Below are 25,343 nucleotides of genomic sequence, written 5' to 3'. Positions count from 1 at the left end.
AGTGAGATTTTTGTTTGCACAAGGAGTCTGACAACAGCCGGTGGTCCACACAGAGATCTGATCTCACCATCATCCAGTCTATCTGGAATAACATGAAGAAAGAGAACAAACTGAGACAGATCAAATCCAGAAGAACTGGCAATGTCTCCAAGATTTCAAAAAATGGTGCTCTGAAATCTGTCATAATGTATGACCTAAAATGTACTAAACAGCTTAGTGTCATCATACAGCACATTGGTATCAGCAAAGAAAATTTTCTCATCAAGTACCATATTTTTGCTATATAATGTTCTTGAGTTTGCTACAATTCTTTTGAGGTTAAAAAAAGTCTTGACATTACAATACAGGATCTTCTAGCAACAGTAAATGTAGTTCTAAATAAATGAAGCATAAAAACTGATTTGTGGAACTTAAAAATATCTCATAAGGCATAAGTGGAATTTTTTATGTCCAAGGTCCCCATTTCTAGGGTTCCTGTATGTTCCTAGTCCACAACGTCATGAAAATCAGTCATGTCTTTTACTACATTGCTATCTCCTTATCCAGACCCTTGCAATTTCACAATGACCACCAGCAAGTCCCTCCCCGGCGGTCCCCTCCCCCATGAAGTTGTCCCATGTCTATGTTCCTGCAGGACTGGGATGGGGGTGGGTGTTGTAGGTGTGGCCGCTGAGTTTCAGATAACAGGTCACGATTAAAGACTGTTGCTATCCTTTAACTTCAGTTAAGACAGGAAGGAAAGGGGCACTGAAGTGATCTGTGCCATGCTCGATTTCAAAGCTGCTAACTAAGCATACATGTGAGGGTGAGATCATTGAGCATGTGTGATCGCGTCATTGAGAGAACACATAACACCAGTGTACAATGAGGTCCTAACAACTCAAGAGCACCATCTGAATGTCCTCAGTGTTTGCTTTATTTCACATGCTAAACACCTACGTACTCCCAATCTCTGTGTGTGTTTACTTGCAAAGAATTCCAATGTTTCTAAGGACAATCAAACCATATAATTTTAGTAGCTTATTAATATAAATGTGTACAAAACGGAAAACACTGTATGATGTCGCTATGCAAATGCCATGGCATTCTGAACGGGTTTAATGTTTTTCTGTGTGGTGGCAAGGGCTAGTTGCATAAAAGGTCTTAAAAGGTTATCATATATAAATATATATTTTTTATTTAATCCAAAAATAAGATGGATTACCCTGCTAGTGTGTCAGACTAGCTCTTAAGACACTGTAGAGGCTATTATGTTAACTGGCCCCTGTCTGGTTTCTAGAGTGTTGCTATGCATTTTCTAGGGTGTGAGTGGTTTCATCTGGTTGTTGAGGTGTTTTGGGTGGTTTTATGGTGTTGTTATGCATTTGCTAGGGTGTAAGTGGATTTTAGTATGTGGCTATATGGTTGTGGAGGTGTTCTGGGTTGTTTATTGGGTGTTGTAATGCATTTGCTAGGGTGTTCTGTTTTGTAATTCAAGTGTTTGTAGCTATGTGATTGCTAGGGCATTGCTATGCATTTGCTTGGATTTTCTAAATGGGTTTAGTGTGTTTCTGTGTGGTTGTTATGGTGTTTGTGGAGATTTCTAGGTTGTTGCTATGACTTTGCTAGGAAGTTCTGAGAAGCCTTGTTGTAGTGCATTGCTATGCAGTTGTTAGGATGTTTCGGGGATGTTGATAGGATATTATTATGGATAAAAAATTTTTTAAAAAAAGATCAATGCCTAAAACAAGCTTAAGTCTATATTATTAAGAAGTGGAAGGTATTTGGTACAACACAGACCCTCCTTGGATCAGGATGTCGCTCCAAACTGGATGAAAGAGCCAGGAGGAAACTGGTCTGAGAGGCAACCAATAGGCCTACAGCAACTCTGAAGCAGTCGCAGGAATTTATGACAAAGAGTGCATTGTGTGCATGTACTAACAATATCACAAATTCTCCACAAATGTGACTTGTATGGGAGTGTGGCAAGAAAAAATCCACTCCTCAAGAAAGACCACATGCAGACACGACTGAGCTTTGCCAAAAAAAAACCCACCTTTGAGATTCTGAGGCAGATATGAGACTAAAATTGAATTATTTAGTCTCAACACAAAACGATATCTCTGGCAGAAATACAATACAGCTCCAAATAACAGCATTTCTCTGCAGCAGGGACTGGAGCACTTGTCAGGAGAGACGGAAGAATGGATAGGGCAAAATACAAATTTTTGAGGAAAATCTACTGCCCTGTGCCTGAAAGTTGTCGAAGGGAAGAAGGTTTACATTCCAACAGTGACCCAAAGTACACACTAAAACTGAGCACACTGTGGTTGAAGGAGAAAAAGGTAAATGTCCTTGCATGGCCTAGTCAGAGCCCAGACTAAAACTCCACTGAAAATCTGTGGAATGACTTAAAGATTGTAGTTCTCAAACGCTCACCATCAAATTGGGCAAATATCGCAAATAGTCTAAAGACATAACCAAACAGACTAAAGGCTATAATTAAAGCAAAAGGTGGTCCAACAAAACACTGACACAAGAGGGTGATCCTTTTTCCAACTCAGTGATTAGTTTTTTTTTTTGTTTATTTTCTGATGTTCATGAGAAAAAATGGGGTCTGTCTTCATTTCAGTCTGCAAAGCAACAAAATGTGATTAATTTAAAGGAGAGTGCTTCTTTTATACCCACTGTATACTAACTTCACAAGTTTCACTGGTGACTGCACTAGAGCAAGATCATTTCTATTATTTGTCCTCTTTCATGGACAAGTACTTTCTTCAGTGTAAATGTGGTTAAATTCCTCATATTCTTCAATCTCTTAATCTTTAGGAGAGTTTCAAATCTCGCTGACTCTCTTGCGAGAAGTGTATCACACTTGCTCTGTGTTGCAAGGCATGTGATTGGCTGTTCTTCACTCATGTCACACATTCATGTGCATTATTATTATTAAACTCAGGATTAAAGCCTGGGTTGATAAAGAAAGTTAATAATCAGCATAATGGTACCAACAACACTGGATTTGAGTGGTTTGGTTTTGTTAATTCAAGCATCCTGTAACTCTGAATTTGTTGAACTGCCATTAAGGTACAGGCCCAAGGTTTTCTCAATCTTTTTGTGTGTGTGTGGGTGTTGCTATGTGGTTGCTGGGGTGTTTTGGGTAGTTGCATATTGGTTGGGTCCCTCCTTTCGTCTCTTTTTTTGCTTTATTTATATTTTATTTTTATATATGTATAATTAATGATTCAGCTATGGTATTTTGCCACATAGCCACATAGCCATGTTATTTTGTTAGAATGTTACAATGGCATATTTTTGCAAGGAAATCATGTTGTTCCATAAAGTTGAAAGGTGCAATGTGAGGACCGGTATGAATAGATTTACAGAAGGATGTGTTAGATGAGTGAGATTAAGATACCCAGGTCACCTTGAGGTATTTCCAGTAGCTTGAACAAAAGCCTCTTTGAGGGGCAGCACTTCCTGTGGTTCTATCATCCATCTGCCACAACATCTTACTCATTCGACCGCCTTCATATTACCCGCTTGATCATTATATAATCTGCGCACAGACGTTTAATTAAGACTCATTTCGTAGCAAAATCTACCAGACTTCAACTTTGATTTGGTTTGAATATGTCTGTTTGGCTCCAGTCAAACCCAGACCTGCACAGGCACGCCGAAGATGATGATGGTGAATGCTAAAAAATGTAAAACATAATAATCGTGGTGCAATCAAAAATCCTGCCACTAGTTGACTAAGAAAGGTTATAGCAGAGATCGGTGCAATGTAATCAGGCTTCATAAAACATACAGCGATGTTATCGTGGAAACATAGAGATTAAACTTGTACAGTAAAGCTTTGCTGATGTGGTCTTGCAGGAGTGGATACGAGCACAGACGGCTCTAGTGCACGCACTCATTTGGAAGTGCAAGTATAACCCAGTGACTATATGGATCAGTAAGTGGATTTCTCCTCGAGCGAATGGCTGCCTGCCCATCTGGACATGCACGTAAAGCCCAGATTACACAGAGTAATGGTGATGCTGCAGGGGTCAGTGAGAGGGGAGCAGACAGAGCTCCTCGCCAGTCTGGTACAGATTTATTATCTGAAAATACATGTTTTGATTGATATTTTTCTGCATATGCACCTTCTTCATATCTTTACATATTACATGACTTATTATATTACAATATTATAGTTTCTAATGGAATATTACACTACCACATTGACATTTTGCTCACTTGACTTTTACTGCAATAATGTTTGATGTAAAATACACTTGCGTTTATGCATTGAGCAGATGCTTCATCTAGTGCATTCTAGGCATATACATTTTTATACTTGGGAATTTAATCTAAACTACATAAAAGCTGAAATGTGAAAAACGATAACTTTTCAACTTTAAGATACACAAGCAATTAATATTATGTCTGTTCGTATGGTACAGTCTGTTAAAAAAAAAATTAGCATTTTGGGGAAAAATATGAACATTACACATGATACTGTTGCCAACTGAGGCCACGTGTTGGAGATTGATGTACAGCAAAGCTCGGAAACCTGCTGTGACAGAGTGTCGCTTTAACTGATGGACCAACTGGCTTAACAGATTTCCTAGAGGTGTGTCTTAGACAATGACATCATGGCTGACCAATTTTTTTTTTGTGATGAAGCTTATTGTCTCAAACTGCAGTGAAAACACAATTGGTTTAATCTTGGGTGAAGTAATGAGATTAACAAGGGACTTTTGGAAGTCAGTAACTTTAGATAATAATGAGGGACACCATGGCAGTGGATTTAAAGACCCTGTAGTGCTATCTGTGCCTCAAAACATGGTCAGGGCCAGAGAGCATCTTGAGGGCTTAACCCTCCCCCATACTATACAACATTTCCCATTTGCAGCACTGATGTCTTTATTGCTTACAGTGCTGCTATTGGTTTATTAGATCCACAGCATCCCCCAGTCAGCCTACAAAAGTGATTTATTTATACATCTCATAGTACATTTATGGAGAATTTCACAAAAATCTTCAAATACAGACAGAAATGTCTGTCATGGAGGGCAAATCTCATTAAGCCTCCTACAACTTGCTTCGTTTTTTCTCCTTCCTGCTTTGTTTGAATTGTATTGCCTTAGTGCTTAATTAACACACTGCTTTACAAATTAAAAGGCATTTTTTTAATCGACAGACACCGAAAAAGCGCCATTTTCTAATGTTTACATTTTTAGTTTTACATGTAAGAGCGCATTCCACCACTAGGAGGCGACAAAGGCAAATATATCTGACAGAATTTATGTAATTTTCAGCGACATTACAGGATACAGGAAACCTACCAAATAATTTTACATCAAACTTCATGGCACTGAGGTAAGAAATAGGGATGATTTAAAAGAATATGGTGACAAAAATACTTGTATCATAAAAAACGCGAAATATTCAAGTATTCTCAAAGGCATAATTTCACAATTGAACACTTTATTTAATAATACGAAGTTGTTCACTGTTATGCTAACTAATAAATAAATAAATAATGTTATTATTATTATTTCTCAGAAAGTGCATCAAAATTAGATTTTTATGGTCGTGAAAAATATTGTAGCCTATTTTATTTTTCCCAACATCAAGTGAGTATTATGAGCACTAAATATCAGTGCATATATTACAATAATGCAGGGAAGTCAAGAAAAATCTACAATTAATTTAAAAAAGGTAATCTACGTATAGCCTACACTAATATAATATAAAAATAAAAGCACAAGTTGTTGAAAACGACTTCCTAGATCAAAGATCACAGGAGTGAAGAAGAAAAAAACCCAATAAACAATTATATGAGGTCAGATGTTCAAATCTACATCGGAAAATCTATATTAATGTTACTTTTTTTCATTCTTTCAATACATACAGCATTGGTTTTGCATTGTTTAATGATGGTAGATGAAAAGTTATCATATTTAAATATTAATGAATATTAGCTGGGAGAAAACTGTAGCATTTTGTAGAACAGAAAATTATTTTTGAGAAGGACCCAGTAAGGTCACATCCCAAACCTGTAACACCTCAAAACCCTCCTCCCCAGGGGTCCCTGTGCCAAACCTGCTGCTGTTTTGCTGAATGAAGCAGCTCAATTCACTGGTGCAGGAAAACAGAGGAGCTCAAGAGGAAAATCTGCAGTGCAACAGCAAGGCTTCAGTGATTACATCTTCACAATTCACTTCAGTTTTCTTATTACACAGCTTTCTGAAAAAAATAAAGAAAAAAAATAATTCTGTGATCAAATATAATTTGTTATGTGGCATGTGATGGTATCAAATGCTTATGCCATGTTCATTTCCCCCCAACATATTCATATATCATAGAATTAAAAATGCTGATTCAGTGTACTTAAAAACATTGGAATTAGCACATTACTATAGCCAAACAAACAAGCAAACAAAAAAACAACAACATGGGAGACCGGGGGCAATTGCAACTCTGATTTCTTCTATTTCATTTAATATATTGTCCTTATTAGTGAACATATTTAAATTGTATTAATAATCAGTGCACCTGTATTTTATTTTATTTTTTTTAATCAAAATATGACTAGTGTATTTCAAGTAGCCAGTGAGTGCCCCCGCTCTCCACTCCACTTATTTTTATGTGTTAACTTACGTACTAAAGCACATGTACTTGATTTTAATTTAAACTGTGTGTTATTTGATATTACATTGAACATATTTGGTAATGTACTAATGACAACTAATGCATTATACAGGTGTTAATACAACTATAATAAATGGAAAGTTAAGATATAAAATGAATATTTTAATTTACCTTGAGTTGTCATTACTTTCGGAATTACACTTTAACCATATTTCAAAGCAATTATGAAATTACATATAAAGATGTAGCTACAGTTCTACTTAGTTGAGAAAAAACAGTCGAATTAACTCCATTTAATATAATTTTTACCTATAATTTAATTACAAACATGCAATTAAGTGTGAAAACGTTACATTTAGTTAACATTTAAGATATTCTTTAAAAAAAGGGAAAAACTACATTTACATTTATGCATTTAGCATACGCTTTTATCCAAAAACTAAAAAATCTAAAAATGCAAATTCCATGTTGCCCGTTTCTAGTGACTCCCCTGTCCACCAGTTGTGCACCTGCATGTAGTCTTTGTTTTTGACCTTGTGTGGTTTCTCTCCCTCCCATTGACTCTAATCAAATGTGTGACCTGCCATCTCTGGCTCTCCACAGGTGTAGTTCACGCTCATTGCTCATAAAGAGCCTCACCTCACTCCTGCCCCCTGCAGGCTGATTCGCACATGCCCTCTCTGCATTAACTCACTCTCGCCCCCTGCATGTTGACTCAATCCCTACATCTCATGTGAACCTCATAAAGTAGCTCTCCTCCGGATAATACCACAAAACTGGTCCAATCTTAATGTGTTGAATCCAAAAGACTGGGGATATTTTTGGTGAATAATGGCTTAAATATTTGACTGTTATTCACAGAAAGCTATCATGTGGCTTCAAAAGACACAGGCTATATAGAACCTGAGTCATATAGACTTCATGATATATATTTTTGTCAGAATCACAGCCGAAATCCGAATACAGGTCGTTTTCCATCAAACGTTCCTGCTAGAATGTGCCTGGTGTTCGTGCATATTATCAAAGTCTTTATTATGGGTGAAGTGCTGTGGAGAAACAGCCACGTTGAGTGAGTGGTGCTGTAAAACAGATTCATTTACTTAATCTTTTTAGACAAGCTGCCTGAGTGCTATTGCTATATTTCATTTATAATGGCTTTAATGGTACCGATATTTTTTTCTGGTGATGTCTAAGCTCTATTTTATATCCTTGAAAGCGTGTTGGTCTGATAGGAACAGACATGGATGTATAGCAGGGCCGTCAAATCCTTCAAGGCAGCATGACTGGTTACCAGTATGCTTTACCATCATTCTTTATCATTTATTTCACTCAGAAGGGCTTCAATGTTACCATAATTCATTCTGGTGATGTCTGATATCTTAAAAAGCATGTAAACAGCTGCAGATTTACAGCAGGGTCTCTAAATCTGACAAGAAAGCATAACAGGCCACCGAAATCCATTGTCTGGTGTCTAAAAATAGTACTTAAGTACAGTAATCAAGTAAAATTACTCAAATATTTTACACCTCTGGTAATGTCACCCAAATTCAGTTAGGTACTGTCTAAACTCATGTTCATATTTCATGCTCTATAAAACATTGTGGTCTTATGTGAGCAGAGACATTTACAGCAGGGTCACCAAATCCGACAACACAGCATTAGAGGATACCAAAATCTGTACCGAAATCTGTCGCACAGAATGGCTTTAATGTTACACTAATTCACCCTGGTAATGTCTATCCGCCTCTGTTTTATATTTTAGAAAACTTTTTTGTTCTGAGGTGAACAGCCGCAGATATAAAACAACAGGGACAACATAGAATGTCTTTAATGTTACCCACATTCCCTCTGGTGATGTCTAACTTTCTGTATTTTATATCTTAGAATAGATTTGGGTCTGATGTAAACATACACAGATACAGCAGGGTCACCAAATACAAGAACACAGCATTAAAGATTACAGAAATCCATCACCCTCCATGTTTTCCCACAGAATTGCTTTCATCTTATACTCCGGTGATGTCTAACTTCCCCCGTTTGCAACTCTAGAATCATTTTGTTTAGACATAAACAGACACCGAGATATAGCAAGGTCACCAAACCTGACGAGGCATTATTGAATATAAGTTTTAAATAGTTTTAAAGATTTATGCTAATATGCTTCTCAAGTAAATGTAGCTTTAAAGGATAATTTTTTATGCTTTGTATTTATGCATTTGTTTAACTATTTTGTAAATATCAGCGGATTTTAAAATTATGATTACACTGAAATTCATAAAAGAAAAAAGCAACAGGCATGTATGGTTTAAAAAGGAAAACAGAAAGTGCAAATAAATGCATTGTAAGTTATGGTTAAAGCCTGTGTCAAAGGTGTAATTCTTTATAATTGTACGTTTCTCAACTTTTTACATTTCACTTAAGAGTTTGGTTTGTTTTTACACCTGTTAATGTGTAGCTGGAAGCACAAACCCAGTCACGTCAAAGTTGATTTGTTATCATTTGTCTTCTTCGCAGAAGGTAAAGAAACCAAATACAGTGTCTCCAGGAGCCACAGGGCATGTAGTTTTGAATATAAACAGAATATGTGTTTCAGGCCTGACGTCATCGTAACCTGTTTGCATATGTCCTTCTGTGTACACTATACTTGTACACAGTTGATGCCTGGTAACAATAGATAACTCAAGCAAACAGAGTTGCTTAAAAACCTGAGATTCTGTCTGCTCATCTTAAGGTAAGTGAACATTACCTGTGCAAATTAAAAGTGGTTTTGTACAGATACAGTGATAGAGATTTGATATATAAATCAGCTGGGCTCCAGGAGTGACTGCTTGTTGACATTGTCTCTTTTTTTCTTCTTCAGTGAAACTGGGTGTGTCTGCTTCAGATTTAAATCAACTGCATTGAAGCACAGTCTTGCAGGAACCCTAACAGATGGATGGTGGGCTCATGTGCCCCCAAAGTGAACTTTCAGATAGACGGGCCACCTTGTTTGCCATGTCAGTGTGACACCAAATCATCATGAGATCTGCAGTCATATGCAAAGCAGACAGGCTGTATGGAGACGGTTTCCTGCTCTCTTTGATAACATGACTGGAAGCCAGCTGGACTTTGGCCATCTCTGTAGGCTGACAGGTGATTCAGGTGGTCTGACGAAGGAAGATTAGGGAGTGTCTTTGATTTTACTGGATTAATGGAATTTCATAAGGTAAGTCGTTCAAGCTCTTATTATAAAATTTAACTTCACTGTCACAAAGGGAGTATGTGTATTCAAATCTGAAAGCTGCTACCTGTCTTACCAGCTGTGTACTGAACAAAAAGTGAAGTAGTGTAGACAATATAGTGTATACCCATGATAAAATAGCACATGGCATTTGATCAAATATGTTATTTAAGTGTAAATGGCATATTATAGTTTTTTAGAAACATTTTGAATTAGTCTTTTTTCCATTATATATATATATATATATATATATATATATATATATATATATATATATATATATGCTATTTTATCATATATATTGAGATCTTCCCCCAAAATATAAAAAATGGAACAAAAGAGATTAATACTTTTATTAGACATTTATAAACATTATAAAAGACATTTGGAATATTGCAGATGATTTCCATTTCAACCAGAATATTCAATAACAAAAACAGCATTCACTATTAAAATAGAAAACCATTCTTTTAAATTGCAATAATATTTTATAATATTAAAGTTTTTATGTATTTTCAATCAAATAAATGCAGGCTTTTCAAGCATCAGTGTTATTTAACTATGGTTATGTAACTGGTACACTATTAAAGTTTTTTAATATATATTTTGTATTGAGTTTTTATTTTCCATTTTCATTTTAGTTAGAGTTAAGTACTTTTGTGGTGTATTTTTTATAAAAAAAAATGTACCCTCAAACACATCTCTATAATCTTTATAACATTTTATTTCAGTACTAGCTTTAGTTCTTTTAGTACTTAAAGTTAAACTAAAATTAAATGAGAAATAATTGCTTGGCAAATAGCTGATATTTTTATAAATTTTCTTTTATTTCAGTTAAAGTTTATATTATTTAAAGTTACTTTTTTATGGTTTTAGTTTTTAGTTTTAGTTAACGGTAATAACCTTGGTGAGCATTTTCTTTCAAAAAACATAATAAAAAAAGAAATACTTTTGACTGGCAGTTAATATAATTCTTTCATACTGAAGTTCATAGCGTGACACAAACATTTTGGGTAATATTTAGCAGAAAATCTTAATAATAACTTTGATTATCAAATAGATATAGTTTCAGTGACTGGACTATGTGGAAGCATGCTACAAATTAGTGTTTAGCTAACATGACAACAAGATATGTACGCACAGTCTTCATGTCAAAGACACACATGTTTGGAGACAATCGACAGCACGTACCGATCATTTCAGGGTTGTGTCCATCCTTTGCCCTTCCTGATTCATAATGGTGTGTATTTATTTTCTAGGGCTGTGGATGCTGGTGTGACAGGAACTGAGGAAACATGTATATTTTTAGACTCAGTCTTTTTCTTCTGACCACTACGGGTGAGTTTTCATATTCACTTCATCAGGGAGCCCACAGCACCCTCACACATAAAAAAAAAAAAAAAAAGACAATTTCGTAGTAGTCGGTATTTTTAATTTGTTTTCCAGTAAAACTATCTAAATATCTTTCAAACAACACACATTTGCTTGTTTGTTTCACCCACTGAACATTCTTTTTCTTTTTCTATAATAATAAACTTAAAGTTTATTCTAAAATTAAATGAATTGAAAACAAGTCTCGGATGGATGAAAGGATGGACGAATAATTAAGTAGCAAGTTTTTCTGGAGTTTGGAAGGATCAGAAAATATTTTTAAACTGTGATTTGCAGGCTTGGAAAAGTCATTGAAATTAGTGAAATTAGAAATTACAAAGTAAGGAACATTTCTATGGGAGTATAGACCAAAGTCTCTTTAAGACTATAGTCTTTGTATAGATGTCATAGGGCAAGCTGTCACACTGTATTCCAGCCAATATTTCTCAGAGTAGGTTTATATGAAAAGTGTTTATTAAACCGGGACAAGGGCGGGGTCTCAAAATTAAAGACATAACGCCAGCAGGGGTCACTCATTCTTTATTAAATAAATAACAAACAGTTAATTCGGCCGAAATACATAGAACATGAAACAGTATTGATTGTTTTTTGTTGCTAAGGGTGGATACTAAAGGTGTTGCTCAGTGATACACCATTGGGTAACGCGGTCATAGCAGTGCTGTATTGTGAATAAAACACAGCTGCTGACCAATCAGAATCGAGGAATGGAATTCCTCCTGAAACAAACATGGCAACACCGAAAAGGTGATGTCTAACCTTATATTTTGATGGTCAAGGATTACAATGATACCATATACAACACCATAAACTGTTCAGGTGAAGAACTGTTCAGATATGTGAGAAGGAAATCGCAGTATCTGAGTATCATAGTATCACAGCGTTAATAGTACATATTATGGCTATTTATTTTTTCTCTTTGATAATTAACTAATATTTTATATATATAAAACATAAAAATATTGTTTTCAAGAATACTTCAGAGGTAAAAACCAAAAACATCTCAGGTAAGTGTATTTTTCCTTACCTCTCAGGCAGAGTCGGGTAAGTAGTGTTGTGTTTCAAATACATTCTTGTTCTCTCTCAAGAACAATCTAACATCACACACAGATGACAACGCAATCAGGTGAACCGTTAATTGTTAATTCATTGATTTTATGAAAACGATTGCAATGAAATCTCAGATGACGCAGAATGAAATTTCAAACAAATTTCATGTAAACTTAATTTACAATTTTCTATCATGTTGTCCTCGGTGGGAAGCCAGTGTCCTGCATGCAGGCGGATACATGCATATCATAATAATGGACATATGTTGACGTATATGTAAAGCGACTGAAAGAACGGAAAGGAGGATTAAGAATCTCCAACGACAACTGGCAGTGCTGCACTTCTATCGCTGTTCATCATTCTTGCGAAATAAGTTGACACAATGCTTACAGTATGTTTGCACAGCGTTTTATATCCTGGTGGGTGAGGGCGTCTGGCCAATCAATGTCTACTTACGTCACAATTAGTACCAGTTGTGCTGGTTAGACCCTTCTCTGGATTAGGAGCTATTTGGGTCTTGAAAAAGGCCGTTCGGTACTTAAATAAGTGGATAGTTCCACAGTTAGTTCTATGTATTATGAAAAGGTTCCCGCAGTGCGGAAAACCATAAAGAGAGGTGTGAAGTGGACCCTTTTGGGCTCATGGAAGAGTAGTCATGCTTTTGATTGCGCCTGATGGAAGTTCAGCCAGAAGAGCATTGCAATAGTCCAGTCTACAAATGACAAGGGCCTGGGCAAGTAGTTTTGCAGCAAGCTCTGTTTGGATCCTTCTGATGTTGTGCAATGCAAACCTGCATGATGGAGCTTTACAATATGTTCCTTGAAAGTCACCTGATCACCAAAGAATATTTTTTTATGAATCTATCAGGATGATGCAATCTGATTGGTTAGCATTCAGCTGGTCATTCTGTGAAAGAAACAATGTAACTGTGTCTATAAAGGTGTGAAACAAATGCTCCCCAACCTTAGAATAACAAAGGAACAGCATTCACCAGGAACATGTTGTAGATTGCATCTTGGATCTGGGTGAAGGAAGAGAGGATAACACTACCTAGGAAAGGTGGAAGGGTGAAAGAGAGTGAAGTTTTTCCTAAAAGTAGCTGGTAAAGGATTTGGTGGCGCACAGGTAGTAATATGTAGGTTAAAACATAGGGGTACACATCACATTTTCTGGGTAATCTTTTTTGGTTCAGAAGATATGACATGAAATAACCACGAGACGTAATCATTTCACAAACATCTGTTGGAACAAAAACACATAATAAAAAAAAAAAAACACAAATCTGTGTAATGCATTATTAACTTTTGACTCAAAATCTGATATTCACTGAGATTAGCCACTGAACTAGCCCTGGTCTGTATATTATCTATTTTTATTCAGCTCCAAGTTAATGCTCTTTTCTTTTATTTCAAAAGAGGGGGGTATAAAATATACCAATTAAGTATTCCATGATTACCTTTAATGCTCATAACTTTCCTTTAAACGTAATTTATGATGAGAAGAAAACAGGAAAACATGCCTTGAATAACTGGATCTAAATAAGACCAACTCTGTGGAAGTGTTTGGAGTCATTCGTTTCTTGTGTGTCGTTCACTGCAGTGGCCTCCGCTCAGCTGCAGCTACAGCCTCTGAATGCAGCGGTGCTCCGTGGGTCAAAGGCTCGCTTCAACTGCAGCACAACTCAGCCCCCATCTGTCATGAACTGGATGGTCAACGGACGCTTGGTCATCACCATTCTGGAAGCGTCTGGGGTGTTTAACTTCACAGATCGTTTTTCGGCCCAAAATTTCACCACACCTGGAGATTACAAATGGGAGTTTATAATTAGCAACGTGCAGAGAGACGATGCGGGTGAAGTTACCTGTCAGGTTTTGGGTGGAGCGCCTCAATTGGCCACACTATCTATACAAGGTAAGCAGTGTTTTAAGTTCTATTGTGACTCATTTTAACTGATCCATGCCATATGACGTAAAATGTTTTGACCACAGAGAGTGAAATATGAGAGTATATGAGAGAAAGTGATCGAGACAGAGCAGCTAAAGATAATTAAAGCAAACCATTTAAAAAATATTTAAAAGTTTGGGGTCAGAAACTAATACTTTTATGAAACTTGGATGCAAACTGGTTAAAAGTGGTTTCTATTTCAAATAAATGCTGAACTTTGAACTTTCTGTTTATCAAAGTATCCTGACATTTTTTATTTATTTATAATAATTAAATTAAATTATTATAATTAAGATAACTCTTTAAAATATGAAATAGTTACTAGAACTTGTAAAAATATTTCACAATATAACTACGTTTGCGTAAATGCAGCCTTTGTGAGCATAAGAGACTTATTTGAAAAACATTTGAATAGTAAATGAAAGAAAGAAAAAATGTAAGTTTATTTGCATGGGCACTGCTGGATCTCTTTGAACTGTATGATCCACTTTTTTAAGAACATTACACAAGGATTTAAGTAAACAATTAAAAGCAGACAAACACAAATGCATGATTTGATCTCACTTAAGCTTAAGCTTAACTTCTGCTTCTCAGATGCAAAGCTGCATGCTTAATGATTTTGGTCATGGTTTGAATGTTAAATAACATTCTTCAACAGCATCTACCTTCTTGCTTCATGCTTCATCTTTGAGTGAGTTCCAGCACCTAAATCCATATGCTGATCTTTACAACCTTTAAACATTACTCAGCAATTTTATGCACGACAGAGTTGCATAGAGTTGCAAGAACATTCCCAGAGACTGTCTCCTTAAATATAGCTTCATTAACTAATGCTCACATCAGCACAAAAATAACCTTTGTGAATCAAATAAATATATCAACTAAACGGCAGGAGTAATTGTTTCTCGTAGACAATAAAATTAAAACGTGACCAAATTGAGACTCCCTAGTATTTTCACATTGCAAGAGATCTCAGCAATGTTCCAAACGGTGCTCAGATTTGCCAAGATACATAAAGTCAAACATCTTAAAAGTAACTCAAATATTTCTCAACAAATTCTCCCCAATCCAGAATATATTCAATATTGTTTTTTATAGCTATATATTCCTCCTTAAACTGATTCCAAAATAAAGCAAAATATAACAAATAATAAAAAAAAATCCATTAAGTCTCCTGCAATGAAAGAGAAACCTTTGAGCAAGAACATTTTCCTTAAATGTTCTGTCTATTATGTATACATTTTATTCATTATTTGTATCTTTGATGTTTTTAGATTGCATAATAGCTTGCTTAATTAAACAAATGAAAAAATAAATAAATCATACAATTAAAAAAAAAAAATTCTATATATTAAAATGTATTTCTGCTTAAATTGATTCCAGTATAAATAAATCATCTAAACAGTTGCAAGTTCATTTTGCTGTTTTTTTGTCAGGTGCATGATCCATGTTTTTTTTATTTATTTATATATATATATACAAGCTTTAGTGTAGCTGCTGGAATATACTATGTTGCTTATTTTGCTTGTTTAACTTTCATAATAAATCATTATTATAATATGTTATTATTTTTATTTATATTTATTGTGTCAGAATATTCTGTATCAGACATTTTAGCTTTAAAATGTATCAACAGAAGGTCAAAATAACCACAGAACATAGCAGTTTAGCAAGCATAATTTCTTCATTCTTTGATGAAGTCAGTGAAAGGAGTTTTGCCATATAAGATCTGTCGGTGCTTTTATGATGGACCACAAAAAGTACAAAGTGCAAGTACAAAGTTTTGTACAAAGCAAAACAAAACTCAGATGTTATCAGCCGCACCTGTGAGTCACCTGTCCTGCTGTCCCGTGGGAAATTATCCGATTACATCTCAAAGTGCAGATAATCAATAATAATCTACTTCTTAATTAAAGTGGACCATGTTTTGAGACAGGCCCAACCGTCATTAAAGCAAACGCACAAATCCACAGTGATTAGGGCAGAGTGTGTGTTCAAAGAGATAATTCTGCTCTGATCTTTTCCAGAAAGTGGCAGTGTGGAAATCGTAGGTGGAAATCAGACCAAAACGGAGGGAGTTCAGACAGAGTTTCAGTGCAGGGCTGTGGGCTGGTTTCCTGAACCCAGCATGTCCTGGTCTGTAAATGGAATGGCAAATTCCTGCAACAGAAGCTCTGTAGCACAGGGAAACCTGTTTAACTCCATCTGCGCGCTGACGGTCACTGCTGTCAAAAATTCTTCTGTTCAGTGTCTGGTCAGTGTGCCTGCCCTGAGCACACCGGACACCAGCACTGTCTTTCTGACCGTTGGTAAGAACAATAAACATGTTTTTATTTTTATGAGTAATCAAAAATTATAAAAGATCACACATTTTTTAATTCTATTCTAATGAAAAACACAAACAGAATCTAAATACAGCACAACAAATATTTATTTCCACCCACAAATCAGATGAGTTGCTTTCAGCAACAGATAGAGGGCACTGCAAACACCAATCCAGCCACATAAAGTTTAATATTACAATCAGAGTTAATTGTAATGAGAACTTTGCTGTCATTTTTGGCACAAATTGAAGAAGATGCATGATTCTCTTTTCTCTTTCTGTTCAAGAAAAGCTTGCTAAAAGAGACCAGACGGTGTTGATCGCTGTCACTGTGGCCTTCAGTGCTGCGGCTCTATTGTTTCTAATCATCTACGCAATTTTTTTCTTCTGCATGAGAAGGAAGAAAAGTGAGTATTTGAGAGGATGAATCCCAGTTTTCCTAATGTAAAACAGATTATTTGCATTAGTGGATACCACAAAAAGTACTTTGTGCAGCAAGATTGTGTATAGCCAAGCCTTTTAAATTCTAGACATAATTCTGGTCTTAAATTGTAATCAGCTCATTTTATTGTTTCTTTTCTACAGAGTCAAGCTACCAAGAGGAGATCAGGAGGTGAGAAATGAGCTCCAGTGTGTGTTTTGCATTTAAGAGGGACTGAAAATACACAATAATGTGGAATTGAGGAAATAATTTCTTTTAAAAGCTTTATTACTGTGAGTGGCTTGTTAACAGGTTTGGGTTTCCGTTTCAGGGCAAGAATCCAGTCCCAGATTAGGACGCCTTCCACAGAAAATGTGCAAGGACAGGACAACGGAGGATATATTAGAGATGGACATGATGGTCTGTATGCTTAAAATAACATACACAGGGGTGTGTATGTATATACATATACATATACATATATATATATATATATAGAGAGAGATATATATATATATATACTTATATAGAGAGAGAGAGAGAGAGAGAGAGAGAGAGAGAGAGAGCATGAGTTTGATAAAAGTTGAATTACCATGTACATTGAATGGTTTCATATATATATATATATATATATATATATATATATATATATATATATATATATATATATATATATATATATATATATATATATATATATATATATATATATACCAAGCAAAATTTAAACTGTACTTGACAATAATAGTGACATTTCAAAACTTTAAAGACTGTAAAGAAAAGAGTAATTGATTGCAGTCAAAATGTAAAATCTGAATGGGCATTATGTTTTTGCACAGAAGAAGCCTCATTTTCTTTCTTTTACTGACATCAGTTCTAATGTAATGATTTAAGAAAGCATGAATGAACTCTCATGTACTACAAACTTTCATGTGTCTCTCTTTACTGCAGGAAACACCACCAATGGAGTCTGGTACACAAACCATTCTGACAAACATCAGGTGATGCCTCCGATCAAGATTAAAGTCAACATCAAACCAAAACTTCATCTTTTTACTTCCTTAGTAAACATTTCTGAACTTGTTTAAATGATTCATCAAAACAGACTACTTCAATGAAAAATTGTCTTCATAATCTATGAACCAATCTTTTTTTTGTAATGTAAAGTGTCTCATAATGGAAGTAAAATGGGTTGTGAGCACCTTTTATGTTGAAAATTATTATGTCATGAAAATGAATATTTGTCAAGACTCCAGATCTAATACAAATCTTTGGTTTTTCAGATGACAGGTATTTTATTTGATGATGCTCACAGGAAGCACAGACACATGACCATCGTCTAGAGACTAAATGATGGACTTCACAGACAGGTGTTCTGGTTCTCTTCTTCTCTCTTGTACATAAAATCATCATTTTAGTTTTAATTACAGAGGAAAGAGAGACAGAGGGACTTATGGTGATCTGTTTCAACTCCACTGGATTATTTATTGGAACACAAGTATTTTCTTGGTGGTCTCTGACTTTTGTACCCCAATGATTACTGTAGATAATCACCAAGAACTTTAACAGATAAACATGGTCAAAATAAGGATGGTCGGGTTGGTAAAGACCGGCCGGAAATCACTTGTCTGTTTAGCTAAACAAACCAATATGACAGAAACATTGATTCATTTTAAAATCCTTCATGCATTTCCAAGGCAGGTTTGTTTGAATCAACATCTTCCTGTTTTCTACTGAATCAAAAACATGATCAGCATATGACACAACACACCCCATGAGAGTTTTAAACCAATTAAACCAAAAGATATTTCATGAGAAGATCATCTTATGCGACACATCATGCTTCACGGAACATGATGCGGTTAATCAAAACCACTGATCTTTAACTCCTCACATGCAGGGGAAAAACTGTCATGTCACTGAAAGTGTCATGAAATGGACTGGAACTATGATGCTTATTAATACATCAATTAATCAATAGTATAAAATGTACACATTTTTGTGTAGTTTTCACTTATCTGTGTTTCACACTTTAACAGCTCTATGATCCATTAAATGGATTACAAGCATTTTGAACAAATGTTTTTTTATAAACCTAGGTGTAAATTATTTGTATTTTTTTATTTTCTTGTTTTAAGAATGAACCTCACTTTTATGGTTTAAACAAGAACAATATTAAGCAATGTACTATAAATTAATCCAACTTGTATTTTATTTTGCTACTCAATTTTAATTTGTACATTCTTAAAAAAACAGATTAAGATTTTTTTTTTTTATGTGGCCATAAATTCTTATGTAAATACATTTTTGTTTGTACTATGGTTTTTTAATTGGTCAAAACTCAACTATCTATCTATCTATCTATCTATCTATCTATCTATCTATCTATCTATCTATCTATCTATCTATCTATCTAAGTTGACTTCATTATATTGTTTTCAAGATATTTCCAAAATGCTTACAGAAGCCACAAAGCTTGAGAAAATAAGAACAGACATATAGATCACAAACAGACATTTTCTGCTGCTCTTTTCAAGCGTTCCTTTAGTAGAACATCTCGCTGCGGTGAGTATTTGACATTCTTATCCAAGAGCTCTGCTGCAGTCAGTGTGTGTGAATATTAGCCCTCTTTCATATTTTCCCTTAAAAAATAATGAATGCTCATAAATAAATAAATAAAGCTGGGTTAATGGCCAGCTGTAGGCTGGCATCTATTCCCCTGTGGCTTGTTATGAGCTGTGGAGTCTTCCTCTTCCTCACGCCTCACTCCACCCAGCTATGAGCTGACCGAGCAGCTGATATTCTCCCACTCATTATGACCACACCAAAGACACTTCCTGTTATGTAACCAGCACTGTGTACCTCCAAGACACAGATATGGAACATCTCCAGTTTCATTCTAATATTAAGCCAAATATCATGGAGAACCCTGTGGTGATGCCCTGGTATGTTGATGGTATCAGCTGGTAATTTCAAAGAATACCACGGTACTTATTTATGGCAATGGATAATTAGCATATAGCATGGTATTTATATGCTACTCTAAGGTATTTTAAATGATTATATCAATTTTAAAGGGCTAATATGATGTGATTTAAATATTTCCTTTCTCTTTGGAGTGTTACAAGCTTTTTGTACATAAAAAAAGATCTGTAAAGTTTCAAAGACTAAAGTCTCAAATCCAAAGTGATATTCTTTATAAAAGTTAAGAGTCTACAAAGCCCCCACGTCTACATCACTGTGTGGGAAGATTTGCATAACGCTTCCCAAATGTTCACGCATAACTTTTATTCTTACTGTTACCGCTGCGGCCATGTCATGAAGACGCTGTGCATTTCCTTGTAGAAGCAAAACTACATTGTTTGTCCTTCCAAAAGAGGACACAACTAGATATCAGTGGTTAAGTTGTATTTAAATCACTGTTCCAGAACAGTTCAACCCAAATATTCAGATGTGTACAGCACATTTTATGGAGGACGAGGACTGTTTCCTGAACCAGTAGCCAATACTTCTGTATGCAAAGGCTGTTTCTATAATGTGGGGCAATTCCAGCTTTATAAGGACAGTTTGATGCTTTTGACTCACAGCCTGTAAGTATGTTTACATATTTAAAGAATTTGCCACTGATGATACAAATGTGAGTTTTGAGCAGTGTATATTAGCGCTTGTTGTTTGTTGTTTCTCTGATCAGAAATGCAGACGTGGTTTTATGTTTACGCTATGCGATACACAACACAACACTGCAAAACAAAGTATAAATCATTATAATCAGTAATAATGTCCCCACTGGATGCAACAAACGCTTCGTTTGTAATGGGTTTTATTGGTTTTGTCTGGTTGTGCCGGGAAACACCATCACAGTATGTTAAGTGGCGTAACATTTCCATCACACGCTTGAGGCTTTTAGCCAATCACAACACACTGGATACCTGGCCAATCAGCATACACCTCGCTTCTCAGAACAATGAGCTTTTGTAAAAATCTACATGTTTCAGAAAGAAAGAGGAGAAACAATAATGTTGAGTATGTGGAAAATATTTTTTATTAAACCACATAAACACATTGCACGACACCAAATACACAAAATAATATATATATATATATATATATATATATATATATATATATATATATATATATATATATATATATATATATATATATATATATAGTGAAACTCTAGACTGAAAAACACAATAATTCATGACTACAATAGATAATTAATGAACTAAAGAATAAAGTTATAGTGGCAATTCTTGCACTGAGACATTACCACTAATTTTATGTTTTTTTGTCTTACTTAAATTTTACTGTGGTAATGCACCAAAGTAACTGTTGGAAATCGTATTCCTCAGTTCTTAAAATTCCATTATAGTCGAACACTTTTCAAAAGCATTCTCTCTTAAAGAACACGGACCTTCAGAGTTGCCGTCATAAAATATTCAGAGTGTGAGCAGATGTAAAGTGCTCCACCGATCTTGCCACACTATTAACAACCTCTCAGAATAGCTGCTTGAGTCAGTTGGTTTGAATGACTGTCTTCTCCTGAAGCAAATGATCATGGATGTGAGAAGCGTAAAGGGCAGCCAGACTCCAGAGTTTATTTGTTCACACAATCTAGTGGGATCTTTTGCTAAAGGCGCTCTGGGAGTTAGTGAACCACTGTTGTGTTTCGGAAAAACCAGACAGAAATATGGCGAGCTCTAAAACTGATACACCAAGGTGGTCTTGCCAGAAGATATACAGCGTGGTTTCAGGCAAAATTTAGGAGCTAATGATTGGAGAGGAAATATTATCACCTTTGCTCACAACCTTGCTTTTAAAGATTTATCAATAAAACCTCCAGAGAGTAGCAAAACTGTCTGTTCTCTCTCTATATACCTCTACAAACTAGGAATTGCTTCTGTTGTGGTTGTGTGGTGTATACTCACTTGAGACCCATTTCTGTCTTATTATATAAAATAACTTGCTATTTTTGTACTTCCGGCAGAAAAGCAATGCTGATCAGCAGGTCAATGCAGATGAATTCATTAGTGAAATTAGGCCTCTATGGAATAAATAGTTCTCCCTGAAATAGAAATTTACTGGACATTTACTCTCTCCAGCCATCAAAAATGTAGATGTGGAGTTTGTTTCTTCATGGGAACAGATTGGGAGAAATTTATCATTACATCCTTTGCTCTCTGCAGTGAATGGGTGCCGTCAGCATAAGAGTCCAAACAGCTGATAAAAACATCACAATAATCCACAAGTAATCCACACGACTCCAGTCCATCTATTTACCATCACTTCCGGTCACTGACATACTTGTTTAGAACTGTTTTGGGCTGTTTTTGCTTGTAAACAGTACTTGACCTTGATTTCATTGAGAGCAATATTATGAATAGACTACTCTAATTTTAAGGCATCTTAAAGATGGATATCTTAACAGCTTTTTTACTTCAGAAGACATTTATTGATGGACTGGAAATGGGAGTTGTGTAAATATAATATTTTTATCAGCTGTTTGGACTATTTTGACGACACCCATTCACTGCAGAGGATTTATTGTTGGGCAAGTGAGGTAAATAAAAATTTCTTCAGATTTTTTGCAAAATTTTCCTTTAAGGTTTAACACCGAGACTAGATATTGCTTTAAGTTGTTGGAATTTGACCCATAATGGCGCTCTCTCGTCCTAACAATCACTAATGCATCCTGAAGCCAACAATCCATTTTCATAAGCTCTTTTAGCTCTTGTTAACAGTATTTTGATTTGGTTTATAACCGAAATGTATTTATTTAATTTGTATCTTTTATGTCAGTGGTTCTGTCAATGTACTATTTTCTGAACTGCACTGATCTCATTTGCCTGTTTGTGATTAGTATTCATGCAGTGCAGCATTCGTATTAAGAGAGACGTAAACCTCATGGTTTAATCTAAATTTTCTAGTGCAATAAACATGCAGGCATTCTGCAATTAAGATCTTTCTCTCATCAGCATTGAAGATCAATGTACACAGCTCCACCATTTTGCCAATCCATAAATTGCATCATAAATTAATGCCAATTAAAATTGTATTGCACATGTTTCCATGGAGTTATGGAGCGAGGAGCAACTCTTGCTCTTCCAACAAAATGGTCACGTTTTCCAGAAAGCCAGTAATAATTCAGTGTGATACAGTGTCAGAGAGCCATTTACTTCAAATGAGCCCACTGTGAATTGAACACTTCATTACAGCACACAGCTAATAAAAGTCAAAGAGAGGTGCAAGTGTATGAAAAGTGAAGTGTGGTGAGGTCACTGTAAAGTCCTCACTGAATAATTGAGAATAACTATTAATTATAAAGCTTAAAATCATTTATATAAATATAATTTTGATTTAAATGAGAAAGTAAGTAGTGTTTGTCAATGCAAAACTCACCACCATGATGCCAGGTTGTTGTTAGGTGTTCCTAATATGTTCTGAATGGTTTTTAGTGCATCGCTAGTCAGTTACTATAGGGTGTTTTGGGTGGTTGTTCACTTGAGACACAAGATGGTTCCACTTGCATTTGAGTGAAGTGAGAAGAAAGACAAAAACAGCAAATATTAGGAAATATCTGGAGAGCCATGTAATAATTACAACCCCAAGGCACACTGTGAGAAATAGAAACAGTCGAACCTGATCTCACAGGGAAAATATAACTATTTTACAAATAGTTATGAACTGCCATGACATAGCTTTGTAAGTCAGTATATGCACATATTGGCAGAAGCAATGACAGATAACACTGGCAGAAGGTCTGAAAGGGGTTTCCTCTGTAGATACAGGCCTCAAGACATAAGTAGGTTCATATAAGCAAAGCTGAATCAATGCCAATGAACGTTTCCCCTCCTCCTCTATCTCCTGCGCTCATCTCAGTGTAGGCAGTTTCTGTGCCAGCAGTGCATTGGAGATGATTCATAGGATTCTGCTAATGGTCATTGATAGGCTATCAGGAATGGCTTTAATTAAGGCTTAAGCAATCTCAAAGCCTTGTCAATGTAATGAATAGCTGAAAAGTAAACACGAGAAGTAGACTTTAATTAAGCTTTTGCTTGAATATGTACAGTAATGTGCTATTGCTGTCAGGTTTGGCTAAATTACCAGTATGGTTTGTCAAATACTCAACGTCAGCCAGGAAAATTTTAGCATTGAATACCACTGAAACACACAGCCAGTCCTTTCTGCAGATCTTACTAAAGCGTTGCAGTGTAACTCTGAGTGAAGTGTGGGTCATTATCAAATCCAGAGCTCGGGGGCAGCAGAGACATTATATGACACCAGGCAGCGCCATTAAAGCGGCACTGTTTACTGAGGAAAGACCAAAAATACAGAGACCCCAGCACAATTCTCTTATGTAAAGAAAAGAGCAGTGACCTTCTGCAGGGCTACGATTTGAATTAAAGCAATAGTTCAGCCAAGAATAAAAATTTGTTAAAACTTTACTCATCCTCAGAGCATCCAAAATGTCAGAACAGATTTTGAGAAATTTAGCATTACTTCACTTGCTCACCAATGGATCATCTGCAGTGAATGGGTGCCGTCAGAATGAGAGAGCTCAAACAGCTCATAAAAACATAATAGTCCACACGACTCGACACGATTTGTAAAAACAAATCCATCACTGCAGATTTTTTAAATTCAAACTGTTGCTTCCTGCCAAACTACGAGACCTCTATCCATAATATTGCTTTCTCTGGTAAAAAAAGTCATCTTATATTTAAAACACCTTAATGATGGATTTATTTCATACACATATACATCTTTTACTTCACAAGACAATAACTGATGGGCTAGAGTGCACATCGTGGATTATTGTGACGTTTTTATCAGCTGTTTGGACTCTCATTCTGATGGCACCCATTCACTGCAGAGGATCCATTGGTGAGCAAGTAATATAATGATACATTTTTCCAAATCTGTTTTGATAAAGAACAAACTCATCTACACCTTTGGTGAGTACATTTTCAGCAAATGTTCACTTTTGGTTTTTCACTATTCCTTTAAAGTGCTGGAAATGCAAAAACAGGAAGATAAAATTTTATCTTTCTATAAATGGTTTTCTTCCGTTATACACAGTCCATCACAAAATTCATGGTGACAAGTGCCCTGTAAGGCCTATTTGGCCAAGTGTGAGTCAAAAGAGAACACCACGGACTGCCTATAAATTTCCAATCTCCATTAAAACGTCTCTGTTAAAGCTGGTCTTTGCAGCTTGCATTAAAGGAAGGCAATCGATTGTCATTCATTTAACAAGCCAGCAAATGCAAAATGTTATGGGAATCCAAGGAACAAAGACAAACAATTCTGATCTCTCTGTAGTTGCGTCGCTCTAGCTGGTTTTATCCTGCATGGCACTAGAGGAATAGCCCGTG

General features: G+C 35.6%; 1 protein-coding gene across 1 annotated transcript; it reads left to right on the top strand.

Moving 5' to 3' along the window:
• The first annotated feature begins 7,013 nt into the window (after positions 1-7,013).
• Positions 7,014-19,236, top strand: LOC113054512 (immunoglobulin superfamily member 5-like). Its single transcript, XM_026220119.1, has 10 exons — positions 7,014-9,349; positions 9,479-9,823; positions 11,098-11,176; positions 13,877-14,188; positions 16,249-16,530; positions 16,832-16,951; positions 17,130-17,157; positions 17,297-17,385; positions 17,917-17,966; positions 18,249-19,236. Exons 3-10 carry the CDS (start codon positions 11,134-11,136, stop codon positions 18,306-18,308), a joined length of 984 nt encoding a protein of 327 aa, XP_026075904.1. The 5' UTR covers positions 7,014-9,349; positions 9,479-9,823; positions 11,098-11,133; the 3' UTR covers positions 18,309-19,236.
• Positions 19,237-25,343: the final 6,107 nt, after the last annotated feature.

This window comes from Carassius auratus, chromosome 35 (genome assembly GCF_003368295.1).
Source record: "Carassius auratus strain Wakin chromosome 35, ASM336829v1, whole genome shotgun sequence".
In the NCBI taxonomy this organism is placed as follows: Eukaryota; Metazoa; Chordata; class Actinopteri; order Cypriniformes; family Cyprinidae; genus Carassius; species Carassius auratus.
The sequence above is the reverse complement of the archived record's forward strand: the minus strand, read 5'-3'. Positions and strand labels throughout refer to the sequence as shown.

Bases quoted from the DNA above. Each gene is read 5' to 3' on its own strand.
- LOC113054512 (XM_026220119.1), top strand. From the start codon at position 11,134: ATGTATATTTTTAGACTCAGTCTTTTTCTTCTGACCACTACGG. The intron at 17,158-17,296 runs GTGAGAAATGAG...TTTCCGTTTCAG, and splicing joins TACCAAGAGGAGATCAGGAG to GGCAAGAATCCAGTCCCAGA. The intron at 17,967-18,248 runs GTGATGCCTCCG...TTGGTTTTTCAG, and splicing joins ACCATTCTGACAAACATCAG to ATGACAGGTATTTTATTTGA.